Source organism: Triturus cristatus, chromosome 9, assembly GCF_964204655.1.
Source record: "Triturus cristatus chromosome 9, aTriCri1.1, whole genome shotgun sequence".
NCBI classification, from domain to species: Eukaryota; Metazoa; Chordata; class Amphibia; order Caudata; family Salamandridae; genus Triturus; species Triturus cristatus.
In genome coordinates, this window is record NC_140592.1 from 100,047,588 (window position 1) to 100,062,478 (window position 14,891).

General features: G+C 51.8%; 1 protein-coding gene across 1 annotated transcript in view; it reads right to left on the reverse strand.

The window, feature by feature from the left end:
- The window catches only part of GRM7 (glutamate metabotropic receptor 7), a 1,767,328-nt gene extending 1,754,782 nt beyond the window's left edge, over positions 1–12,546 (reverse strand). Inside the window, exon 1 of the mRNA XM_085624503.1 lies at positions 10,995–12,546. Within this exon, the coding sequence (XP_085480629.1) occupies positions 10,995–11,459 (465 nt within the window). The 5' untranslated portion in view covers positions 11,460–12,546. The remainder of the gene's footprint in view (positions 1–10,994) is intronic.
- Between the last annotated feature and the right edge of the window lie 2,345 nt (positions 12,547–14,891).

Below are 14,891 nucleotides of genomic sequence, written 5' to 3' on the forward strand. Positions count from 1 at the left end.
CAAATAACCCCAGCAGTGAAAACTGTCCAGCACCAATCCCACCATTGAGAGCTGCCCGTCTAGTATGTCTAATTGTAAAAGCTGCCCATTGAGTGCGCTCTCACTGAGGGCTGTCCGTCACCCCCTGTAGTGAAAGCTGCCTACATGTCTTTCATCAATGAGAGCTGTCAATCAAACACCTCCAATAGTGAAACATCACCTGAATGTCTTCCATCACTTGGAGCTGTCAATCAAACACCTGCCATAGTGAAAGATCACCTCAATGTCTTCTATCAGTTGGAGATGTCAATCAAACATCTCCCATAGTGAAAGGGAACCTGAATGTCTTCTATCAATTGGAGCTGTCAATGAAACACCTCCAGTGGTGAAAGATCACTTGAATGTCTTCTATCAATCAAAGCTGTCAATCAAACACCTCCTATGGTGAAAGGTCACCTGAATGTCTTCTATCACTTGGAGCTGTCAATCACACACCTCCCATAGTGAAAGATCACCTGAATGTCTTCTATCACTTGGAGCTGTCAATCAACCTCCTCCAATGGTGAAAGATCACCTGAATGTCTTCTATCAATTAAAGCTGTCAATGAAACTCCTCCAATGGTGAAAGATCACCTGAATCCCATTGGGGGATGATTCCCTGTGCTATACAAATGAGTCTAAAGTAAAGTAAATTGAATGTCTTTTATCAATTGGCGCTTTCAATCAAACACCTCCAATAGTGAAAGATCACCTGAATGTCTTTAGTCACTTGGAGCTGTCAATCAAACACCTCCCATAGTGAAAGATCACCTGAATGTCTTCTGTCGCTTGTAGCTGTCAATCAACCACCTCCCATAGTGAAAGAAGCCCTGGATGTCTTCTATGACTAATAGTAGAAGCTATCCATCGTATGCACTCTCACTGAGACCATTCCATGAATTACTCTCAGCAGATAAAGCATCTTTGCTATCACTAAGAGATGCACATAAAACTCCCCAGCACAGAAATCTGAACAGAATGTGTTCTACCACTTGATCTATCCATACACCGTGTGCTCCCGGCAGTGAAAGCTGACCAGCATGTATGCTATCAGGGAGATCTATCCACTAAACACCTGAAGCAGTGAAAGGTACCCAACACCTATGCTCCCTGAGGCATGACACTTTAACACCTCTGAAGGCTAAAAGCCCCCTCACTGAGGCTCTCACCGGGAGCTGTTCATGAAATACCCGCAGCAGTAAAGCATTTCCTGAATGTGTGGTATCACAAGACGGCTGTCCGCCGAACACACCCAGAGTGCAACAAACGAGGCATTGCGTACACTCTCACTGAAAGTTGGCCATCAAAGACACCTAGAGTGCAACAAACGATGCAGCATGTATACTCTCACTGAAAGCTGTCCATTAAACCCACCCAAAGTGCAACAAACGATGCAGCACTATACTCTCACTGAAAACTGTCCATCAAAGCCACCCAGAGTGCAACAAACGATGCAGCGCGCATACTTTGACTGATAGCTGTCCATTAAATACACCCAGAGTGCAACAAACGATGCAGCGTGCATACTCTCACTGAGAGCTGTCCATCAAACACACCAAGAGTGCAACAAATGATACAACGTGCATACACTCACTGAGAGCTGTCATTCAAACACACCCAGAGTGCAACAAACGATGCAGCATGTATACTCTCACTGAGAGCTGTCCATCAAACGCACCCAGAGTGCAACAAACGATGCAGCACGTATACTCTCACTGAAAGCTGTCCATCAAGGTCACCCAGAGTGCAACAAACGAGATAGCAGGTAAACTCTCACTGAGAGCTGTCCATCAAAGTCACAGAGAGTGAAACAAACGATGCAGTACGTATATTCTCACTGAGAGCTGTCCATCAAAAACCCTGAGATTGCAACAACAGATGCAACACTATACTCTCACCGAGAGCTGTCCATCAAAGACACCAAGAGAGCAACAAACGATGCAGCACGCTACTCTCACTGAGAGCTGTCCATCAAAGTCACCGTGAGTGCAACAAACGATGCAGCACGCTACTCTCACTAAGAGCTGTCCATCAAAGTCACCGCGAGTGCAAACGATGCAGCACATATACTCTCCCTGATAGCTGTCCATCAAAGTCACCGAGTGCAGCAAACGATGCAGCAAGTAAACTCTCACTGAGAGCTGTCCATCTAAGATACCATTAGTGCAACAAATGATGCAGCACGTATACTCTCACTGAGAGCTGTCCATCAAAGTCACCGCGAGTGCAAACGATGCAGCACATATACTCTCCCTGAGAGCTGTCCATCAAAGTCACCGAGAGTGCAGCAAACGATGCAGCACGTATACTCTCACTGAGAGCTGTCCATCAAAGTCACCGCGAGTGCAAACGATGTAGCACATATACTCTCCCTGAGAGCTGTCCATCAAAGTCACCGAGAGTGCAGCAAACGATGCAGCACGTATACTCTCACTGAGAGCTGTCCATCAAAGTCACCGAGAGGGCAACAAAAGATGCAGCACAGATATTCTCACTGAGAGATGTCCATCAAAGTCACCGAGAGGGCAACATACGATGCAGCACGTAACTCTCACTGAGAACTGTCCCTCAAGCATGCCTAAGAGTAAAGCACCTATCCTCTGGCTGCAGCACTGAAGGATGCCCGGCTTCTTCCATGGTCACAGGGGGGTCGAGCCGAGTAAAGGGGCACACACTTAGGCAGTATAGCACTTGTAAATAAGGGTTTTATGTTAGAAAATGGGAAGGCCCATTTTACTCACCGGACTATGGGGCATATCAACAAGGGCTTTATCTCTGCTTTTTTGGCTTTAAAAGCCAAAAAAGCAGAGATAAAACTAGCGCCCTATCAACAACAGGGTGCTAACACGCAAATTTGCATGTTAGCACCCTTTTACTCTACGCTTCCCCTTGCATCTCTAATGAGATGCAAAGGGGGCGTTCCAGAGTAAAATAATAGGAGAAATGTCGCTAAGAGACATTTCTCCTATTATCAAGAATGTCGCTAACCCTGTTAGAGACAAAAAAAGCAGCGCTAACCGCGGTTAACGCTGCTTTTTTACGTCTGCTAATTTTCAGACTTAGCCATGATATCCTATGGAGGGAGGATATCATGGCTAAGTTTGCCTGTCCCTATCAACAAGGTAACGTGTGATTATCGCTGGGTTTCCAGCGATAATCTCACGTTAGCCTGTTAGCGTGTAGATTTTTATCGCTATTGAGATAAGCGTTGCTAATAGCACGCTATCTCAGCGATAAAAATTCACGCTAGCCGGCGATAATTATCCTCACGCTAAGAGCGCTGAGCGAAAATTATCGCCGGTTGTTGTTGATATGCCCCATAATCACTCACAGGAACGTGCGTGCACGCCGACGCCCGCTAGCACGCAACGGCACACTACACACAACACCCTCCCTGTCTCTGACTCTCAGTGTCTCTCTCTGTCTTTTGTTTATTGTATTTTAAACAAGGAACCCCTCCCCCGGTCAGTCAGTTTACTCCAATCTGCAAGCCCGGCGTGGCGAGTGTAAGGACTGATTACGCATGAAACAACGGTCCTGTGGATAGCTGCTCCTTATGCGACGCCAGCAAGGGAAACTGACAGCATGTATGCCCATTAGACCCTGCTCAGCTGTCAGGATCTCCGGCATTGAAAACAGCAATGTAGACGGCACCCTGGCCGCAGCTCAGCTCATAATGGGGGTGCAGGGGGTCATATCTATGGCAGATTTCCAGGGAAACCACTTGGACCTGCGTTGAACCCCCTGGGTTTAGCAGGTATTCAGATCAGTGTGATGTGTTTGTATACACGCGCACCGCGTGTACATGCACACGCTCGGAGCCTGGAGCGTGCAACGGTTAGTGGCGAGAATAACCGTTCAGCACAGCACGCAGGACTGCAGCCCATGCTAATGCACGACTGGGGCAGAGGTGGGCGCCGAGAACATATCTGCCTTGGCGCTCAGCTCTGGGCGTGCCGCACGCTTCTCGGAGTCCATATTAAAACAAATGCCCGTAACATGACACATGACGGTCAGGAAAACTGCAGCCGATTTCTGCCACAGCTTGTCCGCGTGTGCAATTAGCAGTGAGCTGCAGACACCCTTAGCGCCCGCCGCTGTGGACGCTGTATTGTGAGGTCTTGGCGCTCTACGGAGCGTTGTACTAGAAGAGATGGGAGCGGAGCCGTCAGACAGACATCTTCAACGCCGGCCGCTGTCTGGCGCGAATCCGCTGCACGGACCTGCAGAGCCCCTCCCTTCGGCTCTGGCTGCTCTCCAGCTCCGACTGTTTTCGAAGCTGGGCGCTGTCCAGCGCCGGAGCTGGTCTGTCTGGATTAACAGAAAAGGAAGCTGTTACGAATGCGGAGCACATAGAAGATAAATATTCAGCACTAGGCGCTATCTGAGTACTGTAATCTAAGGCCTGACCAGTGTACATGTTTGGGAGTGTACAGCACTAGCAGCGGCGCAATGTGCAGCCCAAGAAGCACGTATTGTGCAGCACCAGGGGTTGTCTAGTGAACAGCACTGACCCCTCTCAAGATTGCTGCACATCGTGTCTTCAGTTTAGCGCCACGAGACGAGCAGAGTCTGGGACCTGTGCAGCGTTCAGCGGGATTTGTCCAGCGTGAGACGTCTATGCGCTATCCAATGTGCTGTAGGAGGAGCTGTGCACTGTCTCCCACGGGGTGCCCCGTATTCAACAGTAGGAACTATGGAGTGGCCAGTACTTTGCAGTACTGAAAGGTGTGCTGTGTGCAGTGTGTTAGGGGGTGGCCGTCAGCGCCCAGCACTACGACCTGTGCAGTGTGCACCCGTATGAACCGATCAGCGTGTAAAACTAGGAGTTGTGAAGCGTGAACAACCAACAACGGACGAGCAGTACACTGCAGCATTGTAAACTGCGCTCTGTACAGCTCTTGGAGGTGTCCCGACCCGTGATCCAAGCAATGCACAAGGTCAGGAGCTTGCGGCATGCAGGGGCAATAGCCAGTTCACACTCGTTGCTGACCAAGTGCTGAAGATCTGTTACAAATACCGCCAGAGGCCGGTGTAACACATCAGCGCCGGGGAATGCCTCGTGCCCAGCACCGGCGCGGTCCAGTGGGACAGCGGAACAGTGTACGTAGTCAGTGAGAGGAGCTGTGTAGAGCCATCGGGAGCTGTGCAGAGTTCAAAAACATGGACATATGTGCAACGGCCCCGGGCGGGTCCGTGTAAGCGTCCAATACTAGGAGCTGTGCAGGGTACGGAGACATTGAGACCTGATCAACGTTCAGCAACATCGGAGCATGCACAGCGCCTAGTGTCCAATGTACAGCCTCTGCGCTGACAGGCGCCTAGTGCAATAAAGGCGCTGGCTGCGGACCAGCGAAAGGGTCAGTACTGGGTGTTGTTTAGTGCACAGAGGTATGGGGCTGGTGTTGTGTTCAGCAACATCGGGGCATGCAAGCGCCTAGTGTCCAATGTACAGCCTCAGCGCTGACAGGCGCCTAGTGTGATAAAGGCGCTGGCTGCGGACTAGTGTAAGGGGGTGTACTAGGAGTTGTTTAGTGCACAGCGGTATGGGGCTTGTGCAGTGTTCAGCAACATGGGGCAGTCTCGGCTCTCAGTACCAGCCGCTGGCCAGTGACCTGCTTTAGCGCTGAAAGGTGCCTAGTGTAATAGAGGCGCTGGATGCGGACCAGTGTAAATGGCCAGTACACGGGTTACAAAGGCCCGTGCAGTGTTCAGCTGCATCGCTGTATGTATAGTGCTCCGTACTTAGCAGGGTTCAGTGTCCAGCTTCAGCACGGGCGAGTCTCTGGTGCATTACCAGCACTGGGTGCGGATCAGTGCACATAGTCAGTACTTGGAGCTCTGCTGTGTTCAGAGGCCTCGGGAGCAGTGCAGTGTTCTGGAGCTCCGCGGTATGTACATGAGCTCAGCACTAGGCGCTGCTCACTGTTCAGCGCTGGAAGGTGGCTAATGCACTCAAGGCGCTGGCTGCGGACCAGTGTGAATGGTCAGTACACACAGCTGTAGACTGTACAGAGGCATCGGGCTGTGGGGTGTTGTGCAGCATAGACGATGGACACTGTTCAGCACTATCTGATGACCAGTGGTGAGTTTCAGCGCTGGAAGGTGTCTGCTATATTCCAGGCGCTAGCCGAGGACCAGTGTAAAGGGTCAGTACTAGAACTGTGCAGAGGCATCGGACGCGGTGCACTGCTCAAGAGCACCGGCCTATGTAAGTCGTTCAGCAGCACTCGCTGCTCAGTGTCGTGCTTTTGCACTCCCAGTCTATAGTAAATGACAAACACTGGCAGCGGGCTAGTGTAAAATGTCACTACTAGGAGCTGTGCGGTGTGAAGCGGCAGCGGTGCTGTGTTCTGCAGCTTGGGACATGTGTAGTTTTCAACACGAAGCCCTCTCCAGTGTCGAGTTATTAAAAGCGCTGGCCGAGGACCAATGTAAAGAGTCCGTTCTAGGCGCTGTGAAGAGGCGTCGGAATCTGAGCAGTGTCCGGCAGCATCAGCCACAGGCTACAGTGCTCACCACAAGGCGCTGTCCAGTGTGGAGCTTCAACGCTGGAAAGCGCCTGGTGTATTAAAAGCGCTGGGTTCGGGACAGTGTTAAGGGTCAGTTCTAGGCGCTGTGAAGAGGCACCGAAAGCTGTGCAGTGCACAGCAGCATCGGCCTACGTGCAGTGCTCACCACAAGTCGCTGTCCAGTGTGGAGCGTCAACGCTAGGTGTTAGCAAAGGCCCCAGCAGCAGACCAGTGTAAGGGGTCTTTACTCGGCTCTCTTTACCTCTCTTTACCTCCCAGGGCTGCCTTGACCGCACAGCAGCGAGGTGTGAGCAGCCAGCAGTATCAGCAGACAGCATGGAGGAGTCATTCATCCCTTCTACTGTACTGACGCCCAGGCCCGGTCTGCACTATCAGTGCCCATCTGTACTGTCGCTTGCCAGCACAGCACTATTTGTGCCCAGTGAGCAGGACGCCGTCAGTGTTACCACCAGGGCTCCGGCCTGCGCCTTAGGCAGGGGAGCTGCTTCGCTCTTGCCATCGGTCCCGGCAGAGGCCCGCTGTGCGGCCATGCTAAGAGCTGTCCAGATAGAGTACAGCTCTGTGAGCTGTTCAGTCTAAACCACCAGACATTAGAGCTGTCCAGGCTTCCTCGTATTGCGATCTGTTCTGCCGGATCGCTAGGTCTGGGAGCTGTCCAAACTGAATCCTATTTCGGTGCAGCCTGGATCCAAGCGTTAGGAGCTGTCCACCTGAATCCTAGCTCTGGGAGCTGTCCACCTGAATCCTAGCTCTGGGAGCTGTCCACCTGAATCCTAGCTCTGGGAGCTGTCCACCTGAATCCTAGCTCTGGGAGCTGTCCACCTGAATCCTAGCTCTGGGAGCTGTCCACCTGAATCCTAGCTCTGAAAGCTGTCCATACTGAATCCTATCTCGGTGAGCTGTGCAGACTGTAAGCTAGCTCTGGGAGCTGTCCATCTGAATCCTAGGTTTGGGAACTGTCCAATCTAATCGAAACCACCAGATATTAGAGCTCCGCAGGCTTCATTGACCTGAGAGCTGTCCAGCCGGATCCCTAGATGTGGGAGCTGTCAAAACCGATTCCTAGCTCTGTGCATCCTTAAATCCTGGCTCTGGGAGCTGTCCAGCCTGGATCCTAGCTCTGGGAGCTGTGCATCCATGAACCCTACCCCTGGGAGCTTCCAGACTGAATCATAGTCCAGGGAGTTGTCCAGCCTGAACCCTACCCCTGGGAGCTGTCCACTCTGAATCCTAGCCCTGGGAGCTGTCCAGCCTGGATCCTAGCTCTGGGAGCTGTCCAGCTGGAACCCTACCCCTGGGAGCTGTCCAGACTGAATCATAGTTCAGGGAGTTGTCCAGCCTGAATCCTAGCTGTGGGAGCTGTCCACTCTGAATCCTAGCTCTGGGATATCCAGCCTGGTTCCTACCTCTGAGAGCTCCCCATTCTGAATCGTAGCTCTGAGAGCACTCCAGTCTGAATCCTAGTTCTAGAGCTGTCCTGCATGATTCCCAGATCTGAGAGCTCCCCATTCTGAATAGTAGCTCTGGAAGCTGTCCAGTCTGCACCCTGACTCTGGGAGCTGACCAGCTGAAATCCTAGCTCTGGGAGCTGTCCATCGTGAATCCTGGCTCTGGTAGCTATCTAGTCGGCATTCTAGCTATGGGAGCTGTCCAGCCTGATTCCTAGCCTTGAGAGATTTCCAGTCTGAATCCTAGCTCCGAGAGCTGTCTAGTCTGATTCCAGGTTTAGAGACCTCCCCAGTCTGAATCTTGCTCTGGGAGGTGTCCAGCCTGAGCCCTAGCTCTGGGAGCTGTCCAGCCTGAATCATAGCTCTGGAGCTGTCCAGCCTGACTCATAGCTCTAGGAGCTGTCCAGCCTGGACCCTCGCTCTGGGAGCTGCCCAGCCTGGATACTAGCTCTCGGAGCAGAACAGCCTGAATAATAGCCATGGGAGCTGTCCAGCCTGACTCCTAGTTTTGGGAGCTGTCTAGTCTGCATCAGCTGCGGCAGCTCTCCAGTCTGTACTAGTATTCTGAGCTGTCCCGTCTGCTCCAGGCTCAGGAGCTGTCCAGAGCTGAATATCTGCAGCCACTGTCTGCATCGTGTAGGTTTGACGTGAGACGGTTTCGCATCCGCCCTCCTTTCACTCTCATTCAGGCCCAACGAGACGCTGTCTTCAAAAACACACCAATCCGAGCCCCTGGAAGAGCCAAGCTCCTAATACCCGGGTCCAGACCCCCGGACACCACCCCCTCCTCGACTACGGCTCTCCCCCATCCTCCAGCAAGTTGCATAACTCGGCGCCCATGACACACACAAGAGTAGCGCCGTGAAGTGCCCTCAATAGCACTTCCGACTGGAGAACGACGGATATTGACTTCGAAGGTAAATTTTCTAACACACACACTGGGTGACAGCTCCTTTTATCATGGAAATCAGACTGCAGTCGGTTTAAAGTAGACCGATCTCGGCAAAGGCCCCGCCAGATTGTTTTTGAAAATAAAAAAAGCTGCAGAGAAAGAACAGGGAAATATGCTCCCATCAAGGCTTTAATATTTCATGTGGGAAACGCATTCCTGCCCCGGCCCGTCCCCGCACAGGCACGCCGGCCGCCCATATTTCACTCTAATGCAAACCCATTTAAATCATTGCCTTGTTTTTCACAGATTGCTTCTTGTAAATGGGGCAATAAATCGCTAAAGTGTCACGGATGGAGAGGACGCCGGAGGAGTGGAGCGGGAAGCCGACAAGATGTGGACCGGATGGGAGGGGCGAGAGTGAGTGATGGTATGGGGCGGAGCCAACACGATGGGGTAGGTGCAACAAGCTAGTGCATTGGGGGGGAGGGAGGGTGAAACGGCGGGTAATACTATGGCTTCTAGGCACTCCTAGGCTGCAGAAAGCCAGGAAACAAAGTAACAAGTTTGTTTATAACCCGTACATTCACAAGGCTTCTTGGCGCTATAAAAATATGTTTATTGGCATGCAGACTCAATGTTACTCGTTTTTTCGGCCTAGCTAGGATGAAAGGCTGAGGGTCCCACTGGGATGGAAATCTGTGACCATTGGGCCATGCACAGATCTCGCAGCACGCGTGCACAGAGCCACCGGACCATAAAATGAACTAGAGCTAAGGCGGGTGCTTGCAAGAGATGAATTGGGCGCGCGGGGGCCGGGGGAGGTATGGGAAAGAGGTCAGAGCCCGGTGGCACATCAGCCCTCTACTTCATATATCTGATATCAGCTACCGTTCCCTTGGGAGGAGGTTACCGAAAGGAGGGGCAGACCTGGCACCCCTGTTTGTTCTGTAGGCAGGAGGGTAGAAAATGGCATGCACTCGGGAACCAGCACAGGGCTGTGTTTACCCTCGGAACAAGAAGTGTTGGCGGTGGGGCAGGAGAGAGCACCCTAGGCGAAGACGAGATGGGAAGGCGGCGAGTCACCGCCGAGGGTTTGCCTGGTGAGAGAGACCGCGTCTCTGCCCCGATCAGAATCTATCGCGCTGGAAGAGGCAGAGCCTCGCGGAGGCAGCTTTCTAGCCCGCGGAAAGACATTTCTTGGTGGGGGAGGGGGTGGTAAGGGAAAGGCAAGAGCAAAACTGAGAACAGATCTGGAAGCAGGTGGCATGTTTTGTAAGGGAAACCGTAGACTCACTGGCACACTCTGCCATGATGCCAAGTGCTTCTGGAAGTGAAGGAAAGGGACTTTAGAAGGCTACTCTGGGGGCACTGTCACAGCGGGCAGCAGTCCTTCTGAAAAGGACGGTGCCTGCCAGCCCCTACGCTGGTAGAGACCTGGAAGAGGCATGGGTGGTCACGGGGTGGCGGGTATCAAATAATTTGTAGGAGGGATATACTGTGCTTGGGCAGTTTACTTGTGAAAGGGGCGCACAGCTCACACAACTCGTTTCTAAAGACATCAGACTCGCCACATGGTGCCCATTTATTTCTGCTTCATTTATTAAGTGCTCGGTAACGGCAAGGCTTCGTGGCGCTGAGACAGAGACACGAACTGCACGCAAGACTCAGGCATTACTAGATGAAGGTAGGATTCACGTGGTGCACCAGGGCAAGGCGCGCGCTGTGCATTGCTTCATGGCTGGGCTTGCGCTGTGAAAGTCCCCGCACATGAGAGGCGCGCGGCACATGGATTGGGGTAAGAGTTCCGGTCCACGCTCCTTTTAATCATGAAGACGCAGAGATGGGGAGGGGGCAGGCCGTAGATAGTGGAGTGATAATGCAGCAGCGCTGTGTGAGGTGCGAGGGGATTAATGACACATTGGGTGGTCGCTAGGCATTCATGGCTGTGGTCAGTAACTTCCCTTCATGGCCATGACTCCTGCTCTCACCTTGGGATATGGAGACAAACTGCGATCAACAGGAAGGGCTGGTGTAGTGAAAATGCAGCGTGCCTACCAACCCATCACCTTTGTGGAGATGACAGAACTCCCAGGAAGACCCTACCTGAAAAAGTCTGAGGATGTTGGCCACCATGATGGAAACGGAGCTCCCTGAGGCACCGATGACCCCCAGAACCCTCTCTGGACGCACAAAGACAGGGGGTTCTCCACTGGTGCAGCGCACATCCGAGGTGTCCTTCTGTATTAGCGCCTGTACAAAGGTGAGCGACTGCTCCAAGGCATGGGTGTCCCGCGAGCACGTGTCCAGCACGCGTGCCCCCAGGGTCACGTTGGGGAGCAGGTCCGGGTCGGCGTTGATTTGGTCCAGTGCATAGAGCATGGCCTCCAGGCGCTGCACGCCGGCCTCTCGTTTGATGTCCCCGCATGGCAAGCCCAGTGTCCCACGCCCATGGACAGGGAAAAGCCCACCCAGAGTGATGTCACCCTCCAGGCGAATGGAGTGCGGTGCATACAGCTCCTGGGATCTCGCACTTGCCAGCAGGGGGAGCAGGACCAGCAGGGGGACCATGGCCAGGCCCCTGCACAGGCTCGGACTCCCACCCCAGGCACAGCAGGGCGCTGGCAGAACACCTCCCCAAATCCGTCCTGAAGGATCCAAAAAGGTTTATCCCAAAGTCCAATCTCCAACAACAACCTTTGCACGGTTCCCAACTCCAGGAAGGGGTTTCAGGGTGCAAGATTCCACTGGTTACTTTTCAGAGTTATGATTCAAGCACTGGCATGGCAGAGGTCAAACTACCACCAAAATAATTCCACCAGACGACCACCAATTAAAAAATGCAGGTTGAATGGTTCTATCAATACATTTTTGTGTAGGGGTTCCTAGAAGCGTGCACGATTTTGGGTTTTATCAATGGTTTCCAAGGATCTAGGGCTCCACAGTTGGTATCTAGGTGTCAAGGTTCCACCAATAGTTGGTCAGGCATCAAAAGGCCCATCACAAGGTATCAAGAAATCAAGGTCAAAAACATGGCTCTCCGAGGTTAAAGGTTCCACTGATGGTCATTCGTAGTTCAAGATTCCACTTATGTATGCCGATGCCCCACCTATAACTTTCTAAGTTAAAAGTTTCACTTATAATCACTAAGGCCTACACTTTTTTCACTATCATATATTTCGTCAATGGGATTTCAAAGTACAGGTTTTCAAAAATAATTGACCAGGGTTCACAGTTCCACCAATTGATTCCCAGGATCTGAGGCTTCAATTTTGTATTCGTAGTGTCCAATGGTTTGCTAAATGCTATTGAGGTTTCAGACATAGACCAACAGCGTTGTAGTGTTCAGAGGTACAATAAGGGATTTGGGGATTAAAATTCACTGCTACGATGAACAGATTTCAGCGTTCCAGAAAGTTCTCAAAACATCCATGGTTCATCTTCAAAAAGAGCGACATTGCATGAAAACTCCTCCCGTGTTCCAGATGTCCCAACCGTATTGATAAACTCCTCCCCTTTCTGTGAACTCCTTGCACAGGCTCCTCCCTCGAGCACTTCACCAGCTCCCCGGGCTCGTCCTTCCGTCTTCCTACGAGTCTCCAACCCTTCCACGGAGCGGCCGCGCCAGCTCCTCTCCCTCCTCTACCACCAGCCTTCCTTCCCCTCCTTCGGAGACTCGGCGCAGACTAAACGCAAGCCGCGCATCCCTTCAGTCTTTATATAGGCACGCCCCCTCGGAGGCCGCGCCTTCCGCTCCTGACGTGCGCGCGAGGCTGCCTGCGCGGTGAGGTCACGGCGGGGGAGAAGGGGAGCGCGTGGCTAGATAGTGTTAAGATAAGGTGTGCGGGTTAATGTATGGATTTTGGAAAAGGCAGCGTGGATTTGAAGGGGAGCGGCTGTGATAAGGGAGGGAATGGTGAGAGAAGGGGAGGAGTAATAGAAGGAGGGGTAGTGAAGGAGGATGAGAAAGGAGGGGATATGAGTAATAGTGTGGGGAGAGAGAAAAAGAGGCGATTTATCAGACATGGTGGGGGATGAAACTCTAGGAAGGAAGAGATGAGGATGAGGGGTACAGTTATGAAGGTAAGACCGAGGGGCACGATGAATACAGGAGGCAGTAAGAGAATGGTCACGAGGATGAGTAATGGAGTGATAAAGGTGTCACATTTGGGGGGTGGGGCAGAGGAGGAGGAGGGGATGATTAAGAAAACCTGGAGAGTAAGAATAATCAGAGGAGCGGTGGGGGAGAAAGAGGAAGAGTAGAGGTCAGGTAAGTGGAGAGGAGTTGATTAGAGGCGAGGTCAAGAATAAAAGAGGACCGAGTCGTTCCTGAGGAAGTGATATTTTGAAGCGGAAAAAGAAGGGAAACGATAGGAATGAACAGAATGTACAGCAGGCAACTCTAAAAGGGTAAACATTGGAGAGGGGAGAGATTGTTGGAGCGTTAATAACAGGTGTACCATTCATTCATTCATGAATTCGTACATTCATTCATTCATTCATTCATTCATTCAAGGAAGTGAGTGGAAAGTGAATAAAAAGGAAAGACAATGAAGAAAAAATTAAAGAGTCCACGCTGGAGGCGAGCCAACTGATTAGGGTGAGTGAGGAAAAGAGGGCTTTGAGGCAAAACCGTGGGAAGTGAGCGAAGGAGAGGACAGGGCACAACATGGCAATGAGAGAAGACGAAAGTTTGCGGAGGCTATGGGCGAGGGGGTGCAGAGCGCAACCAGTGGATTCAGGAGAGAGGAGGGGGCCCGAGCAGTAAGATGAGACGAGAGGGCATGGGCGTGTAAGTGGGTATTTGGAGGGAATCATAGAGAGAAAGAGGCTCGGGGTGAGAGATAGGGGGTGGGGATCTGTACGAGGAGGCGGGCAGAGAGCGCGAAGTGGCGAGAATGCGAGGATGGGAAACTGAGCGAATAGCTCGCGGGGAGGCGCAAGAGTCAAGAGAGGGAGCGCCTCGGACGTGGAAACTGTTACACGATGTTGACGTGTTGAAGAGCGTGGGAGACTCTACAGGAGCTGGAGGGGCGGGGGGTGCAGAGGGCGACGAGGGTAGGAAGCAACGTTGACAGACTGGCTCGTTGCCAGTGTAGGGTGGGAGAAAGAGAGAAGGGTGAAGGATGAAGGAGAACAGGAGGGTAGAGGCTCGTTATGCACAGGATTAAGGATAGAGATAACGTGTGCGAGTGGGGAGAAAGACAGATAGAGAGATTGAGACACAGAGGAAAGTGAGCAAGAGGGATTAGAGACAGAGAGCCGAGAGACAGGGGATTGAACAGGGAGAAGCAACAGAGAGCTAAAGAAAGAGCCAGAGGTGAGTCTGGGAAAAGGAAAGAAAAAAGGAGAATGGGGTCGTATGAGAAAAAAAATAGAGATAGAAGGAGAAAGTAAGAGAGGAAGAGAAGCAGCTGGACTAAGGAAGAGAGAAGTCGAGAAAATCTCAAACTCTCAGAATCTGTGAGCCTAAGTGCATATCTCATTCTCAACACTTTCAGAGGCCACCTTAACATGGATGGACACAAAGTCATTTTCAAAGGCGCAAGCCACGGGGGATGTGTTAATGGATAGGGAAGTGTTCACTTTTATCTTTACAGGCAAGAGCGCGCCCCATGGGAGGTCACAGCTCACTGAGCCCACTGGAGAGTTGTTAGTATTGATTTATAAAAACAATAATTGCAAACAGAGTAAAATTAAACAGCAGTGACATGCACCTCTGGATCACCGGTGAAACTTCCTCAGTAGGAAAGAAGGCAGCAGAGAGACCACCAGGCCGGCCATCATCCCAGAGGGACCCTCGGTGGGAAGGAAGGTGCCACACAGTATCTGGTCCCAAGGGCATTGGTGCACAAGTCTTCCAAGGAAACAAAAGCTGGGAAGTGGCCTAAAGTGTCCAGTATATTTCTGGCTTCTGAAAACTACACAAATGATCAACGTCCAATCGGTGGATGGGCTTCCTATGACAACTGTGGAAGGTGCCTCTCTACGGCAACATTTCCC